Source organism: Gopherus evgoodei, chromosome 3 (assembly GCF_007399415.2).
Source record: "Gopherus evgoodei ecotype Sinaloan lineage chromosome 3, rGopEvg1_v1.p, whole genome shotgun sequence".
Classification (NCBI taxonomy): Eukaryota; Metazoa; Chordata; order Testudines; family Testudinidae; genus Gopherus; species Gopherus evgoodei.
The window spans coordinates 175,562,593-175,579,949 of NC_044324.1; the positions used below are offsets into that span (position 1 = coordinate 175,562,593).

General features: G+C 42.7%; 1 protein-coding gene across 1 annotated transcript in view; it reads right to left on the reverse strand.

The window, feature by feature from the left end:
• Window positions 1–17,357, reverse strand: part of TGFB2 (transforming growth factor beta 2) — a 76,977-nt gene that overhangs the window by 20,378 nt on the left and 39,242 nt on the right. Inside the window, exon 2 of the mRNA XM_030557489.1 lies at window positions 9,263–9,426. Within this exon, the coding sequence (XP_030413349.1) occupies window positions 9,263–9,426 (164 nt within the window). The remainder of the gene's footprint in view (window positions 1–9,262; window positions 9,427–17,357) is intronic.

Consider the following 17,357-nt stretch of genomic DNA (forward strand, 5'->3'; position numbering starts at 1 on the left):
GAGTGGGTACAATATATGGTGCTGGGGAAACATCCCTGGTTTTCCTCAGCCTCTTTTCTACAAATGCATGTTTTACACTTAACCAGGAGGGAAGACTCTGCATTGAGGAAGCAACAAACCGGAAAAGATGACTGGGAATCCTTCTTCCAGAAGATTATGAAATACTCAGTGCAATTTCCTCCAGTTTAGAAGATTTTAAGATAGCTCAGAAAATCAAAATGAAGCAAAACAAAAAAATCCTGTACATTTATCTAGCCATTTAACAGTAACTTGCCAGAGGCAAGTTATGTTTTATTAAAGTACCAACAACTAGGAGCCAAAGCCAACAAAGCAAGAATGGGTTTTCCACTCTCCTATCCCTACCCTCAGAATCCTGTGTGATCATGTGCTCATCTCCCATCTAAAATTAGGTCTCTCCTGCTCCTCCTACAGTCATGTCCCCTGACATCTATAGCTCAGATTCATGTGCATTTTATTGCAATATTTTAGTACCATACTTACTATCCAATGTCAAATGTTTTGACTTATTACATCTCTCAAGATCCTGTCTGGCTCCATAAGTCATTCCTCTTTGTTCCTTTCCATCTCTCAGTTTGCCTTGTTTCCCTTAAACTCCAGTTTCCCCTTATGATTAACTTCCCTCCCATCCAAATCTTTACTCTGCCCCATGTCAATTTTCTTTCAACCTTTTCTCTTCACTGTCCTCCACACTCAAATCTTTTTTACTCACTTATCTGCCTCCTTTCCTGATTACTGCTTCCCTGTGTATACACTGTGGAGTGCTAGCAGTATTGTGGAACCTAAGGGGCAACAGAGCCATGTTGTTGCCCTGGGATCTTCTATTCCAAGATGGGAGAGGAAGCTCATTAACGGACCATCTCCTCTTCAATCCTTTTTATTTTATGAAGGGGAGGGAGGAGTCTTATATTCATGGGGTCATCCCTTCTTCTCTGTCAAGCACTGATGCTGCTCCATCTACAGGTAGGAAGACTAGAACTCCACCAAACTCTTCCCATCAGGCACCTGTTCTTTCCACTGCAACTTCTTCATATTTCCCTGCCCAGGGATTTCTAATTTCATGGGAGAAGGGGATCTGTGTTCCTGCACAACGGTGAAAGAAGGGGGTACCTTTCTCTCTTCTTTTAGCAGAGAAGGGGTCCCTGTGCTCTGCTTCACTCTTCCCTTATTTTTGCTCATGCCTGGGTCCCTTTTAACAAATTATTCTAGCTCCCAAGACGGAGCTGTGTGGCAGAAGCCCTTTCTCTGTAGAGTGGTAAAGAAGTCCTGTATGAATAATAATCAGAGCAAAGTATCAGCTCCTTTTGCCAAGGGACCCCCAGGCTCTTGTCAGTGCCCAAAAGGCACTGTAATACTATGATGGTCATTCTTCTGACCCAGGATTTATTAAACTCTCTTTCTAACTCGTCATCTCTCTTCCTTCATCGGCCAAAAGGATGACTTTCAACAGCTCAAGGTTCTTTATCATTCCTGAAATTCTGCCCAAAATGGAGGCTAAAGCTTTTCCCTCCATAACACTCCCAACTCCTGCTTGTTTGGGGGTAGGAACCCTGCCCAACCCTGTATCCTAGAGGGTATTAATTACTAGACTCTAAGATGTAGCCAAATACTATACTGCACCTCTGCATTCAGTTGCTCTGACACTCTTTTGCTTTAATAAGGTATACCTGCCACTAACTGTAAATAATCGCTGTCAGTCAATGGTCTATATTTCTATGTGCAATGATGTATAGCTGTGAATATGTATGCACTTGTGTGAATTTCTAATAGGATATGGATTGGTTCCCAGACCCTGTCTCCAACAGTTGCTGCTTCCAGTCAGGAGATAGCTGCACTTCGGTAGGTGAGGCGAGTTTCCAAAAGCACAATACAGGGCTGCCGGGGGGGCGGGGACGGGAGGGGCAAGTGGAGCAATTTGCCCCAGGCCCCGGGCCCTGCAGGGGCCCCCACGAGAATATAGTATTCTGTAGTATTGCAACTTTTTCTTATGGAAGGGGCCCCCGAAATTGCTTTGTCCGAAGCCCCCTGAATCCTCTGGGCAGCCCTGGCACAATAGATAGTTATATGTAATGTTTTTTTAAAATGACATTCTTTCTAATCAACTGATATGCATTATCAACTGATACGCCAGAGATACTCTATATAAGGTCTGGTGTGTGCCAGACTTCACAGGACAAGTAGTATTTGGACAAAAGGGAATTATAGTACAAATAGAAAACAGGTTAGGCAGAAATATACCCCACATATCCGGACATACTGACCCGCCATGCCTCACCAATTCACTTTTTCCTTTTGCAGGGAAGAAAACTGTTAAGCCCACATATCCTACAAAGTTTACAGTTTCACAGCATACAGTGTATTTGCCATAGTGAAGGCTAAATTTCAGATTGCAAGAGTATAATTTCTGGAAAATATCATATAAATTGTGATAACTATCAAAATAAGCTGCTTTATATGTAGTCCATCGTAAAACCAGCCAAGTGAAGTCAAATGCCTCAGGTGAGTTTTATAATACAGATAGATTGTCCTGGTTCAGATTCCCAAATCCAGTTTCTCTGACCAGTATTTCCCATAGCATGAAAAAAGCATTACTTAGCAAGCCCAGTGAATCACTTAGAATTCTCGTTCAAAAAAGAAATGACGCCCCCCAGTTCTGTTCTCAATTACAATAAGGTTAATCTGGGGTTGCTCCACTGAAGTCAATGTAATTACTTCAAATTTACAGGAGCGTAACTTGGCCCAAGCTTTTAGTATCTAGTTCTAACTGTACTCCCTAACTGAAAACAAGACAAAAGGCCATCTGAATTGTAAGTGTGGTATTTGGAACAGTGGCTGTGGTTTACATTTAAATCTGACTTATAATGGGATGATGGCATCGTCATTCTGCACCTCAAAAGGGGGCCCTTAAAATTTTTGAGGTAACTTTGTCTGAAATGTAGACTACTGTTCAGCTCTTGCATCCGATGAAGTGGGTATTCACCCACGAAAGCTCATGCTCCAAAACATCTGTTAGTCTATAAGGTGCCACAGGACTCTTTGCTGCTTTTACAGATCCAGACTAACACGCCTACCCCTCTGATACTTGCTCAGCTCTTAGGGGCTTATCCAATGCCACTGAAGTCTTGGATTGGGCCCTGAGACACAAAGGGTAAAATTCTGCTCCCAATTTCTTCAAATTCTTCATTGTAATCTGATGTCCCCCTTGGGCTCTACCCTGGTGCTGCGTGCTTATTTCAGCTTGACTATTTCTTCCTCTAATGTTTCACGTGGTGCATTCCTCTCTTCTACCAGCCTATCAGGTACCCATATATATAGCAGCCTCAGATAGCAGCCACAGTAAGATCAGCGTTTCAACTGCATGCTTCACAATGCTTTATGATGTGTTACCAAAACATGGCGCCGGTTCCATGGGAAGTCATTTTAACATGTTATTGTTTGACAGTCTGTACCTAATAAAGCTACCTTAAAAACAATAACTCTCAGAACTAGAGTGGATAGGAGTCTGCCCTGCTGAGCTTTTCACTTCTCCAGCTTTGCTAAGGTGCCTATTTATTTTTGGAATGTTATTCATACAAGTTGGGCCTTTTCAGAAGAGTGCAGAGGCTTTATTCATAAATATAGAAGCACCTTAATAAAAGAAAGATGTGCTGAAGTCTTCAAAGTACTGATGAACAAAGATATTCCCATAGCATCGAGCTTTATCTGATCAACTTCTAATAAAGCCTGCATTTGGCATAAATCTTTAAAAACATAGCAAGGGCCACTGGAGGATGCTAGGACTTGTTTATTTAATCTTATTCCTCCTCCAAAAGTACTTTAGCCTCCTAATAGTCTCTAAAGTCTTTGTGTACATTCAAAGGTGCATCATGTGAATGCTCTCGAGCCGATAGCTAGGGAGGGAGCAGGAAGGATCATTCTCTGGTGTTTGTGGCTGTGCTGTTTTATTTCTTTCCAGCTTCCCACTCTCCAGAGTGCTGATGTTCAGCAGCCACCATGAACTGATCAAAGGGAGGATTCAGGGAGGAAAAGGGACAGAAATTATAGCTCTTTTGACAAGTCTAAATCTCTGTGGGTCCGTCCACCTGTTACAGTCTTGGAAAGATGACAGCATCTGAGTAATACAGAAGAAATTTGGTTCCTGCTCCTGAGAGCCTTCCTTTGATGATAAGGATGAAATAGTTAGCACCTATACAGCACTTCATATCTGCACAGGGCTTTTCACTGATCCTCAGAATGCCACTGTGCAGGAAAGTAAGTGTTATTATACCCCTTTGACAGATGGGGAAACAAAGGCATGCAGGGTCTTGTTCAGATCTCAGTTACACAACTCAGGCATTGATTTCAGTGGAAGTACCCCAAATTTACACTGATTTAAAAGACACCAGAATCTGGTATAAAGGACACCAAGTGACTTGCTCATGGTCACACAGCAAGTCAGCGGAAGAGCCAGAACTAAAACAAATCCCCTGGTATCTACAGTGGCCCCACAATGTACAGAAGGGGGAATATCGACAGAATAGAGTCAATCAGAGCCAGATTAAGGCATAGGTACTATAAGTGCATGTCTGAGACCAGCTTGTGGAGTCATGTCATTACCTCAGAAATAAGCTTTCATTTTAAGTTTTTAGCCATTGTGGCTGTAAAGAAAATCTTGAATATATGCCCCTGATGTAACCGATGCAGTCATGTCTGCCTGAGTCCACAGGGAGACAGAAACAATAGCTTTGAGAAGCGTAAATTCCCTGTGCATCTCAATGGGGTGTTCTGAGATCTATTATGTGACAGGAGGAGAGGAGTGTAGAAGGCCTGGGCCAACCTCTCAAACAGCTACACTCTGGCTATTGGGGTAAATATAAGGAGGCCTCCTTGCTGCCAACCCTGCCTCTCTGAGGATGGGGAAAGAGGACCCTTCTGCTACCCCTAAGGGGAGGAAGGCCCTTGTTACTGCTCCTGGAGTAAGAATGAGGCTCCATGCCACTACCCCACCTCTCTGGGAAAGAAGACACTGGCACCATCACACCAAATGGAGGGGGAGGAGACCTGGGTGATTTGTGTTCTAGTGCATCTAGGCCCTAGATTGTCTTAATAGAGTCCTGAAGTAAGTGCCTTTATTGGAACTTAGCAAAAAGCAGTGCACCCATTGTCTGATGAGGCCTCAAAGGAATGGGTGAGTACTGTCATAGGAGATCTTAGAGGAGCAAAGATGCTGCCTTCTAACTTTTTCAGCTTGAAGGAGTAGTTCTGTAAGGTGAGGGACCCAGGTACCTGGAGAACTAGAGGGAGAATGCAAGGAATGTTCATCATTGTGATAGCTGTCACATGCTAATTTCCTAGTTTTTCTCTTTCCCACCATTATATTTTTGACTGCAATTGTTCCCAACATCAGACTATGACACTAACTCAAATACTAGGACCCAGTCCTTCCATGCATGCTCCATTCACTTCTATCTAGCCAGGTTAGGAAGAATACCAACTAGTCCCAGTCCCTCTGCACATGATCAAATCATAGCCTCTCTGACTATGAGGTGAAATCTGCTACAGGGCAAAGTTAACCAGGTCTCTTTGTTTCCATGGAGCCCTCAACCCCTCATATCATTCTTGCACATAACATATTGGGGAACACCTCCTTCCCCTTGAAGTGGCTCCTGCCCCTCCCAACCTGCCTGAATTCAGCTGCAAAAAGGTAGGTAGAGGACTCGCATGCACACTCATTTCTTGAAACTGGTGGGTGTGGAACTAATTAATAGGATCTCATTAATGCAACTCTGACACATAATTCAAATACTCATTCCTGAACTCAGAGGGAGTGGGAAGCTAACAATCAAATTATATATTCCCCATGTGGGATGCAAAGCCACATTGTCCCTTCCAGGCTCACTAGTACTAGAAAGCCTAGCACAAGTTGTCCTTCCACATATCCCACAGAGAAGCACGAAGTTAGGGTTGTATTTATGCATGGAAGGGGAACATGGAATGTGCAGGTCGACCCTACTAGCAGCCCTGCTGCTCTTGTGTGAGACTCGCTTTCCGTGCAAGGAATTGTGTACTAGAAGCAGTGACAGGGGCTGGCTGTGAACGTCTCTGCAGATAGTAACTTTCTTTTATTCTTCTCTCTCCTGCCTGCCTCTAGCAACCCAATGAACTTAAGAACCTGCCTCAACAATCCTTGCTTTACCTCCAATATGCAGGTTCTCCTCTCCACTTCTGAAGCTTCTAGCTCTAGTTTCAATCTCATCCTAGCCCCATGCTTCTATTCAAGCTCTCCTCCATTCCCAAGACATCTGTTTTTTTTTAATCCCCTCTCTCCCACCCACCCTCCTTGATTTTCCCTTCCTCTCCAGCTCCAACTCTTTAATTGGACAACAATTCATCTTTGAGCCAACTGAGGCACTTCAAAGAACTGGTCTTCTGAAGACCCCACCAAGTTCCCCTTCTTTTACTGCCTCCTATTTGGCTGGTAGGTCTTGGGGTGGTCAGAAAGAGAATTTAGCAGTACTTAGAGATGGTGGTGCTCATATAGGCAGAATACTAGTCAAGTACTTTATAGCACAGACTCACCATCACAGAGCTAGCTAAATGATTGGGGTCAACCCTTTTATTGAGAGCTGCATATAACGATGCAAGATTGGTAACTAGACCTCAGTGAAAAGGAAAATAAAAACCAAGAGAGGAGGGAACTGGCCATAAGGATGTCTCAGATTTTCAGAAGCCTTTAAGAAATGAATCAGAGTGTCTCACTTCAGTACCCAGTGAACAGTTGGCCACACAAACCCATCACTCCAATAGATGTGCTGCAGAGGAAATGTTGCAAACAAATTCAGTTTATCACACTGAGGACCTAAAACTGTATTATAGTCCCAGGCTTGGTATCTTCAATCAGTAAGTAAGAGCAAAATAATAAGCACGACCCATTCTTCTTATACAAGAATACACACAGCTAGCTGGTTTTAACCTTCTGTTTCTTTGGGGAAGTTAGATTTGATTTCACTCTAGTCTAGATTTATTACTGATAGAAAACTTTCCCTCATTACCCCCTGCCCAACACAAAAAAGTAGGCAGCCCTCACCAATAACTGTATATATAAGGTCAAAGTACCTGCCTTTTCCCAGGTGTCTATACTTTACCAAGGGCACAAGCTTGCTCACGCTCATACCCCCAATAATGAGCTCCAGCTGGCCCTCATTACCAGTCAGGTACTCAGTTAAAAAAGGCACATTTTTTAACCCTCCTGTCCTTCAATGCCTAAATGAAGAAATTCAATGGGTTTAACTCAGGCTGCCCCAAATACACACCTTTCAGGACGCTGATTAGCTACCACAGCAGCACTGTGACTGTAACTCCTGTTGATGGGAGCCAGGTGCCTAACTACCATTGAGGAGCTGGGCCCTTAGAGGAAGTCTCAGTAGGGAGACCAAGTCAGTACACAGACTGAACTACCCTCGGGTAGGGAGACACACACTGGTGTGATAGCATAGTGAGCTTGCAATGTCACTCCCCTATGATCTGCCTATCTTGTTTATAAATAGAGGGCTTCAGTCACCTTCATCAAAGACTCACTTAATTTTTTTATTTTAAGGAATGTTACAGAAACTTCAAAATCATATCATATATATTTGAACTTATCTCCCACTCCATCGGGGGTATCAAATAAAGCCAGGTTCCAGTCTACAACCAGCTGCAGATCTGAACTCCAGCACTCCTGCTGCTGATTTCTAAGAGGATTCTGAGATCCTTTGTTTTGCAAGCTGGGCACTTGCAACAGAATTCCATGTATCCCTGGCCTAAATGATGACTGCAGTGCATACTTCTCATGACAGCTTCTCAGGGATGATGGCAGCAGAGATCCAATTTCAAGAGAGCAGCACAAACTCTTAAAGCAAATGGTAATACCCTTATTCCACTGAGCTGTACTTAACTCCACAAGGGGTCTCGCTGAAGTCAGTGATACTGCCCAGAGTCTCCTCTGTGGACTTTACTGGGGTTTAACAGGTGTGATCCTGGGCAGAATGCCCAGCAGAGAGGCACTGCTACACAAGTATCATGTGGTTTCTGTAATACCCATATGATAACCAACATACCCCTTTGGTGAGAACTCTTGGGAATTGAGCTCCTAAGTCACCATATGTCATTAGCTGAAGTGCCTGGTGAACTTTCAGAGTAACCATCAAAAATACATTTTATTAAAATATAAACAAGTCTCAGCAGGACGGACCTATGGAAGAGAGACAAGAACATATAACTCTTTGTCTCTCTGTTTTTGCTTCCTCCCTCCCCTTTGATCTATGTGGCTGTCATACAGAAACAGTGCCACAAATAAAGCCTCAAATTGTAATCTCACTTTGAAATGTTATAATGACCATTTCTGGTAAGGAAGAGTAAACAGGCACTGATCCAGTTAGGGATCAGGGGAGAGGGATAGCTCCGTGGTTTGAGTATTGGCCTGCTAAACCCAGGACTATGAGCTCAATCCTTGAGGGGGCCACTTAGGGATCTAGGGCAAAAATCTGTTTGGATATTGATCCTGCTTTGAGCAGGGGGTTGGGCTAGATGACCTTCTGAGGTCCCTTCCAATCCCCATAGTCTGTGATTAAGCCTGAGAACAACAGTCCCATTTCTCACATGTAAACTAGTGATTAGATAGAGTTAGGATCTTAGATTCTGTTCCTTACTCTTGACACTGACTCAGTGTGTTATTTGGGGCAGGTCATGTGTAGGGTCAAGTTTCATAAGAACTCTCCAGTGTTGCATGCCCAAATGTAGACATCCGAGGTCTAATTTTCAAAGGTGCTGAGCACATTACACATTACTTCAACTGAAGTTGCTAGCCACCCAAAATTATAGGGTGCTTCTGAAAATTGGGTCTTAATCTCTTTCTGCCTCATTTTGTTCCATCTGTTTAATTGGGGATAATAGAAATTTTTTACTTCAGAAAGGTGCTGTAAGACCTAATTAGTGAATTAATATTTGTAGAGCACTTTGAGATTTTGCAATGAAAGGAGATGTAGAAGTACAAAGTATTATTATTACTTTTAATTTACTAGCTTGAACTGTGAAGACACTTGAAATTAGTTTTTCAATTTTGAGCACATGAAGCCCGATTCTCTCCTCACTTAGGTAAGTGTAAACTGGGAGTCACTCCACTGAAATCAATGGAGTCATTTGAGGTTAAACCAGAGAATCAGGTGCAGGGAATGTTGTCATAAGGACTTAGTAAAACAATCCACAGTAATAGTCAGAGCTTTACCTGATACAGTTCTATTCGTTGTTCAGATACCCGTGCCTTTGAATTCTGCAAACGAAAAACTCTAAACTCTGCCTTCACCAAGTTGGAAGCATTTTTCTCCATCGCTGAGACGTCAAATCTTACGATTCTGTAGTAAAGGCTGTAATAGTTTGGTGGGATGGCATCTGCAAGAAGTTAGTGTAATCTTTTAAAATGATAAAATACATTGTTCTTTCAAAGACCGCAACATAAGATAGCCTCAAGAAACAGTAAGGGAAATGTGTGCAGCATGATTCAGTTTCCAACAGCCAATTTAATATCATTAACAATTTAACCAGAAAAATAAACACATGTATTTGACTAGAGGAATAGCAGATTAATAGAGATTAACAAACCATTTCAAACTCTATTTCAGGGCACGCATTTAACCCTGTTCTTTGAAAGTAACAGTGAAAAATCCTGGATGCTTATAAATTGGAGCATGTTCATGACAGTTGATATCTGGCAAATGACTTCAGACTTGCATAGGCTTAATTGTATTTTCCAAGAAAACAGAATTTAATGGCAAGCACTTTGCCTCATATAGGTTTCATTTTTTCAAAGCCTACAGTAAAAATATTCAGCCCTGTACAATGTGTTTTCTGTTTTAAATATTTTGATCGTATTAAACTGCAAAAAATGATTAGAAGGGAAAGGGAATAGACCAGCATGTACAAAAAGAGAACTACATATCCAGTGACCAACTATCAACAATAACTGATCATATATATTAAAATGAACTCCTGCTGTGCACTGCAGATGATCAGGCAAAAGCACAGGCATTATTTTAACATTTAGAAAAGCTGAATCAAAATCTTAAAAGACAGCATTACAAAAATCATCAGTTTAAATTTAAAAAGGCTTCCTCTCCTAAATCTTATCGGATGTTAACATGGCAAGCACTTACATCCAATTCCATGTAACATAATGGGTTCAGCGATCATCGTAAGCTGTTCTACTTAATTTTGTCCATGAGCACAAGCAGCAAGCCATGCATAGTGCTACTCCTGGGGGAATTCTGCACCATTGCACATGCACAGAATTTATGTCCCCTGCAGATTTCTTCACCTCCCTGCAGAAAAATGACTTTCTGACAGGGAAGCAAAGGGAAGTCATAAGAGCAGTGAGCGACCCTCCCCAGCAATATGTTTCAGGTGCCCAGGGCAGCCACCAGAGAGGTAAATCATTGTGGGGCAAGGGATGGGACTGGGGAAGACCCAGCTAGTGCCTTCTATCCTGCACCGGGCTCGGCTGCTAGTCCTGGCTGGGCTGGGGAGGACGGGACTTCCTCTTCCCCTGCACAGCACCTGGAGCCAAGTCAGACCCACACCTAGATTTCTCCCCCAGCTGCAGGAAGCTCTGCAAACTCCTCCTCCCCTCCCGTGCTTCCTCCACTGATTGCTCCTCAGGTGCAGGGGGAGGGATCCCTGTGCAGGGCTGCCCACACACCCAGGCCCCCTTGCTGAGTTCAGTCCCCTGTACACCCACATCCCTCCCCCCGTTGATCCCCAACCACTTTCACCTGGACTCCCCTGCAGAGTCCCATTACCATTGCACCCAGAACCCCCCAACAAACCCCTGTGCATCCAGACTGCCCCGCACTCGGATCCTCCACTGAGCTGCCCACATCCAGATTGCCCCACACAGAACTCTCTGAACCCACACCTGGATCCCCCATACTAAGCCCTTCCACACTTGGATCCTGGCTTGCTGAGCCTGCCTGCCTACACCTGGCCTGAAGGGGCAGAGCTCTGGGGCATTTCTGGGGCAGGCCCAGTCCTTGCGCTGTATCAGGGTTGGGTGTAGCCTCACTGCTAAGTCCATGTCTCGGGGGGGCGCTGCACAGTGATCTCCCACCTCTGTGCAGCCAGTGGCCTATGCTTCCCAATGCCATGCTGGAGCCTCCACATATATTTGACAAATAAAATTTGCAGAATTTTGCAGAATTTTAAAATATTGTGTGCAGAATTTTTATTTTTTCAGTGCAGAATTTTTAATTTTTTGGTGCAAGAGTAATAGTGTTGCTGAAAACACTCTGCATATATGACATTCTCCACACTGCTGTTTGGCAAGAGGTCCTCCAGTTGCAGAGTCGGCACAGTGAGCCAAATTCAGAGACGAGTCTACGTGAAGCTAGGGGCCTGATACAACTCCCACTAAAGCTAAGGGGAAGTCTGACTTTTCTTTTACATTTTTTTAAATTGAAAACTGTATAGAAGAGAAACAAAGATGAAAAACACATAATTACAAATTGACAAAGTGGGCCAAATCCTCTATCCATGTAACTCCATGGGCTTCATCAGGGTTATGCCAGCAGAAAATCTGGGCAACCACCTTTAAAACACAACATTCTCCCCACCCTTCACACAGCATTTGGCACCCAGCACATTATAGGACTGGGCCTCCGGACAATTAAAAACCCAAGTGTGACTCTTGAGCTTTCTCAATCATCCTGGAGAAGACTCTCACTCAATCCCTTTTCCTGTAGTATACTGAGTTTAGGGCATTAATCCATTCTCCTACTGATGGAATAGAGTTCCTTCTTCTGTGAGGCATTATAGAAAAGACAACTCCAATAAGTTTGAATCTATTTCTAAGCCACCAGAAGACGATAGGGACAGATCATTAAGAATGGAAACCCACAGATAAAGAACATGTTGCATGTCTACAATGTCTTTAAGGTATTTTTCCACTGCTATCTGAACTTTTGAACAACGCAGCAGTTCTAGATAATTTTCAAAAAGGCACCAGCCTAACTTTTACATTTAGCACACCTGTCACTGTTCATTGCATTTATTTTACGCATTCTGTCTGGATTTGAATATGGTAAGAACAAACACAAGGCAAGTACCAATACAGTAAAGAGAAGGGCCCCATCAGCAAAGAATGAAATCATATATTTCTACTGTCCTTATGCCCTTTACAAGGGCATCTCCTCTAGACATATGGCCCAAAATCTCATTAAAACCTGGAAAATGGTTAAACTTGAAAAGTAATTCTTAATAAGAGGAAAACTTCAGATGACCAAGAACTGATCTAAACCATAGTTTGGCTTCCTTATACATAGTAGATAACCAATTCTCAGAATACGTACCAAAGCCCACATGAAAGAGGATTCCCACAATAAAGTTCCACTCAACATGGTCAAATGCCTTCCTCACACCTAGTGCAGTTAGCACATCTTTCTTACTGGCCCCATCAATTAAAAAATCTTCTCTAATTAGCAAATATACCACATCCTAAAAATAACTCCCAACTGATCACTATGCTGGGCAACATCCTTGCCACTCAGCTGGCTAATGTTTGCTATAATCTTAAAATCAGAATTTGGTGTATAAAGCCTTGGTAACAGGAAGTCCTTATCTTAAGTAATACAATGGTTGTGGGCCTCTCTCAAAGTACTAGGGAACAGCCTTCTTCTACAAGCTTCCCTTTACATATCAAACAAAATTTAGTCTAATACTTTTGAGAAATTCTATCAGAAAGGTGTCTGAACCAGAAGGTACATGCTCATTTACAGCAGAAATAACCTTGATTTATTTTTCTGTTATAGGGAACTCCAAGATTACTACCTGTCCCTGGACCCTGTCCTACTAGGAAAAGAAAATTTTCAACAGGACCCTCAGATTTCACATCATGGGAGAAATATAATTTTGGCTAATAATGCATAAATATATGATTGATGTATTTAGGATTAATTGTAAATTGTCCTTCCTTGTCAGTTATTTAAGGTAACAGGCTACAATTTTATTCCCTGTGGATAAACCAGGTTAGGAAAGGGCCACTCCTCCCATATACACAGGCAAATGCACACGAATGCACAAACACATACATCCTGTTCATATGCTTTTATTTGAGGTACATAAGATCCCATTCATCCCTCTGTGTCAGAATTAAATTAAGTTCTACTGTATGTCCACATATTTCTTCCTCTATTTCTACTGAATAAGATCTAGCAAGGGTCTCCTCTAGGTTGCTCAATGTTGTGTATAGAAATTATACTGCCTTGTTCCTTTTCTGTTTTTTGTTTTAGATACAGCCTATTATTAATCCATGAATGCATTCTTGAAGGATCTGCCAGTAATTTCCTTGACGCACCTCTCCAATATATTTTTTCTGATCAAACAAAATCAATATTTGTAACTATTTATTTTACCATTTTTTCATTGCCAAATAAAATAGAATTCAATCTCCATTATATGAAAGGTGTGGGGATATCAAAGATTTGAAAATAACTGAGGATGGATTACTTAACTTACAAAATATTTACAAATAACTGCAAAATTGGGGCTTCAGAAATCTATCCATCCTATTGTATCAGCATGAAGTCTGTGTATTGTAGCCATCTTTAAGACAGTAGAAAGACGTCCACTGACTTTAAAAAAAGTTGGATTTGGCCCCAAGTGACTCTAAGATGCTGTAATTTGTACCATCTTCTGACCCCTCCTTAGCATACAAATTGTATCAAATTAGGCACAGTTGGACTCCCTTCAACTCCCCTTTGACTCTGGCCCAAGAATTTCAATGCATTTACACCAGGGATAAGTCCGTCTCATTTAGTTTCCAAGCACAGTTTCATTGTTAGAGAGCAGAAGCCTTAAACATTCTTTGAAAGATCATCACAAATGAGTGGAACTAATTCAATATGTTTCCTGTTGTTAGGAAATGTAAACAACTTTTCTTTTCTCATTGGTAGAAACCATAAGGACTGACTTCACACATCCACCCACACTGGAAAGGCTGAGAGCTTCAATCTAATCCTTCCATCAAGGACTGGTAATAAATGCTTCAAAGATTTATTTTTATTCCCTTTTGTGTTTATTAAACTTTGGAGGGTTTTCTTTGCTTTTTATTTTCCCCTCCTTCTCCTCTTCTTTCTGGTGCTCTGCCCGTTCTTCATTATGACAGTTACAAAACATGGGGTCCCTTTTTTTTTCTGTCTCTGTCTCTCCTTTTTATTCTTCCTAACTGAATTATATGAATGGCCATGTACTAGGCTTTGAAGAAGCATATGCAAATATTTATAAGAGTAGCTTGATTGTTATTAAATGCAGTTGTTATGCTTTCTATACTCTGGCAGAGGTCCCTGGCCCTCTGACTATTAGAACCATTTAGGCTGTTTAGATTGCAACTCACTGATAGCAATAGCCTACTTTTTCTTTTTTTTTTAATAGGCAGCAGTCACTTTTGCATAACATGACATTGTTCCTTCCCACCTCCTGTTTAGATTTCATTCCTGGCCCTACATATGGATTCTTGTCCAGAGCAGCCCTCCTTTAACAACAATGGCATGTGACAACTGAAGCTGTATGTACTGGGGGGTGGAGGGAAAGGCAACTTGCAAGCTATTCCCGAATATCTTTCCAGCAGGATCCTATCCTTGCTGTCAGGCGCCCTCTTCCAGTGAAAACCTCTCCAAGGAATGAGACAGTTGTCTAACACATCTGGATTCCAAAAGCTCACGGCTAATTATTCTGCTCACCCCTTGTGACTCCAATGTGACTGCAGAATTCTGTGGGAAGCAGTCTCCAGAATGCAATCAGATGCCTATATACAGATGAACCAAATCATGCCTATAGGCTTCATTCATGTTTTCAGGGGTTCAACATTCAAGTATTCAGAGCCAAATAGACAGCTCAGATGTATGCCCCCATGGTAAGCTTTTCCCTCTATGATAAAGGCGTCTGGAGATTTCCATTTGCTATTCCAATGCCTTGGACCTAAATGGATCATATTGTGGCTGCAGTGTGGAGCTTGATGCAGATATCTATTCAACTTCCTGCAGTGACGCCACGAAGTCAGAAACTCAGCTCTGCACTGGCTCCCTGTCTGGATCCGCTTTAACATCCCAATTTTTAATCTTCAGAGTTGTCAATGGGATATTACCAGACTCCTTCAGCAACCACTTCTCCATCCACAGTCCGCTGCTAACACTACCATCCAACAGGGACACTGTGGCTGATGGAGCGAAAGGTGACATTCTTGGGAGTATACAGCAGGGAGTTTTCAGCTGAGGGCACCTGGCAATGGAATTCCCTTCCACCGCAGATCAGGATGCATTTGTGTCTTCCCTCTTTCAGAGCATAATGCAAGACACATCTGTTTGTAGCTTCTGTTATTGAGGGAGTCCCAGATTTGTAAAGGCATTTAAGTATTGCTGCACTCCACGCTGCAATCCATCACTTATTTAGGAACCTAAGTCTCATTTTCAAAAGGGATTTAGGCACTCATTTTCAATGGGATTTTGGTTCCTAAGTGCCTAAATCCCCTTTGAAAATTAGACTAAGGCTCCTAACTCAATCAGAAGTTGCAACATTGAGTGCAGCAATGCCTAAATATCTTTAAAAATCTGTTCTGGAGGGCCAAAGCAAAATGGTAGGTAGCTTGATCTATTCCACAGAATAATCCTTAGTAATAAATCCTAATTACAGTAGGCGGAGGGGAGGGAAAGGAAATGGAGTACAAAGTTCACAATCTCATACCCCGGTACTTTGAATTTGTGTGTTTGGTATCTATATATCATGGCAATGGACATAATATATTTGGATAGACAGAGAGAGAGAGAGAGAGAGAGAGAGAGAGAGAGAGAGAGAGAGAAAGGAAGAAATATTTCCTTAACATAAAGGCAGTAAGAAAGAGAATAGGTTTGGGACCCAATTGCTGACTACTCTTCTGAAGCCGTGGGAAAACTGAGGACTGATGACAACTGAAATCAAATCAGTCACTGTACCACTGATATTGGCTGCTAGAACTGTCAACCCAGCAGAACAATAAAGAGCCAATATGCCACCATTAAGAACATGAATTGTCAAGTCCAAATCCTTGCTATGAAAAAACTCCAACTCAAAACCCTAGCCCGAGACAGGACTCCTACTCTAGTTACCCAGAAAACTGGCTTTTTTCCCAATCAGTTATATTTACACAAATCAATACTGACGAGGTCTCTATTTAATTAACTTCTTTCCATATTAGCTATGAACTCTTTAGAGTCATTATGATCAATCCATACCCAGAAGGGAATCTATCTGTGTAATTTTCTCTTTATATTTTCATGAATTGCCTATCAGGACTCAATGTACATCACACGCCCTGTTCTGCTGATAACTATTAGATTATGATCTATGCTGAAATGATACAAATATTACAACAGGAGGAGGTGAGTTCTATCCATGCTGCGCACAGCCAACTACAGCCATACAGTTTTAGGGGGTCATGGATTTACAAGACGATAATTAACCAACTTTGTGCTTAATGTTTCACTGTTGAACTGCTGTTCCTCTGTAAAAATCTACAATACAATAAGAAAATTAATATGTTTACCTGACTGGAAAGTTGGCCAGTTAGAAAAAGATGTAATTTTCTAACTGAGACGATGCATAACTGTTGATAGCAGGAGGGCACAATTTAAAGGTTCGACTGCCGTCCTTCCCCCGCCCCCTCAAACAGCTCAGGTCACACACCCGGGCAGGCCTCCCCCTTGCCCTTAGTCTCCCCTCCCAGAAAGCAGCAGCTCTTCCCTGCAGTGTCCAGCTGTTGCTCCTGCTTCTCCCCGCAGAGTGAAGCTTGCAGTGCAGCTTGCCTGGACTCCACGGTCACTTGCCTGGGTTGGCTCCGCCAGCTGCCGCGCAGGGCAGGGGCCCGGCAGCATCATATGACTGAGCAAGGCAGGCTCTGAGTCAACAGGAAATCCAAGCGTGGGAATGGGGCAGCCCTGGCCATGCCCCAAGCCCCTGGAGGCTGGGTGGTTTCCTTCCAGATATGGTTTCCAAGGTGCCCCGTCCCCCGGAGGGGGCTCCTGTGCATCAGCCACCCTATGGCCCTGGTTAAATCACCCACAGGTCCTGGTGCGAGACCCAAACAAATACTGGGACAGGTGCCCAGAGGTAACCTTGCAAAAGGCCAAGCAGAAATCTAGGGGGGAGGTCACATGACTCTGTGTCCCCACCCCTGCCTCGTGTTGCCTCTGACTGTGCATGTTCTCTTGGTCTCCCTTCCACTCCCATTCCCATGAAGCTACTAATCTTTGCAATCTCAATTTAAAACATAATTCAATCTGGAAAACAAACAAAGAAGCCAG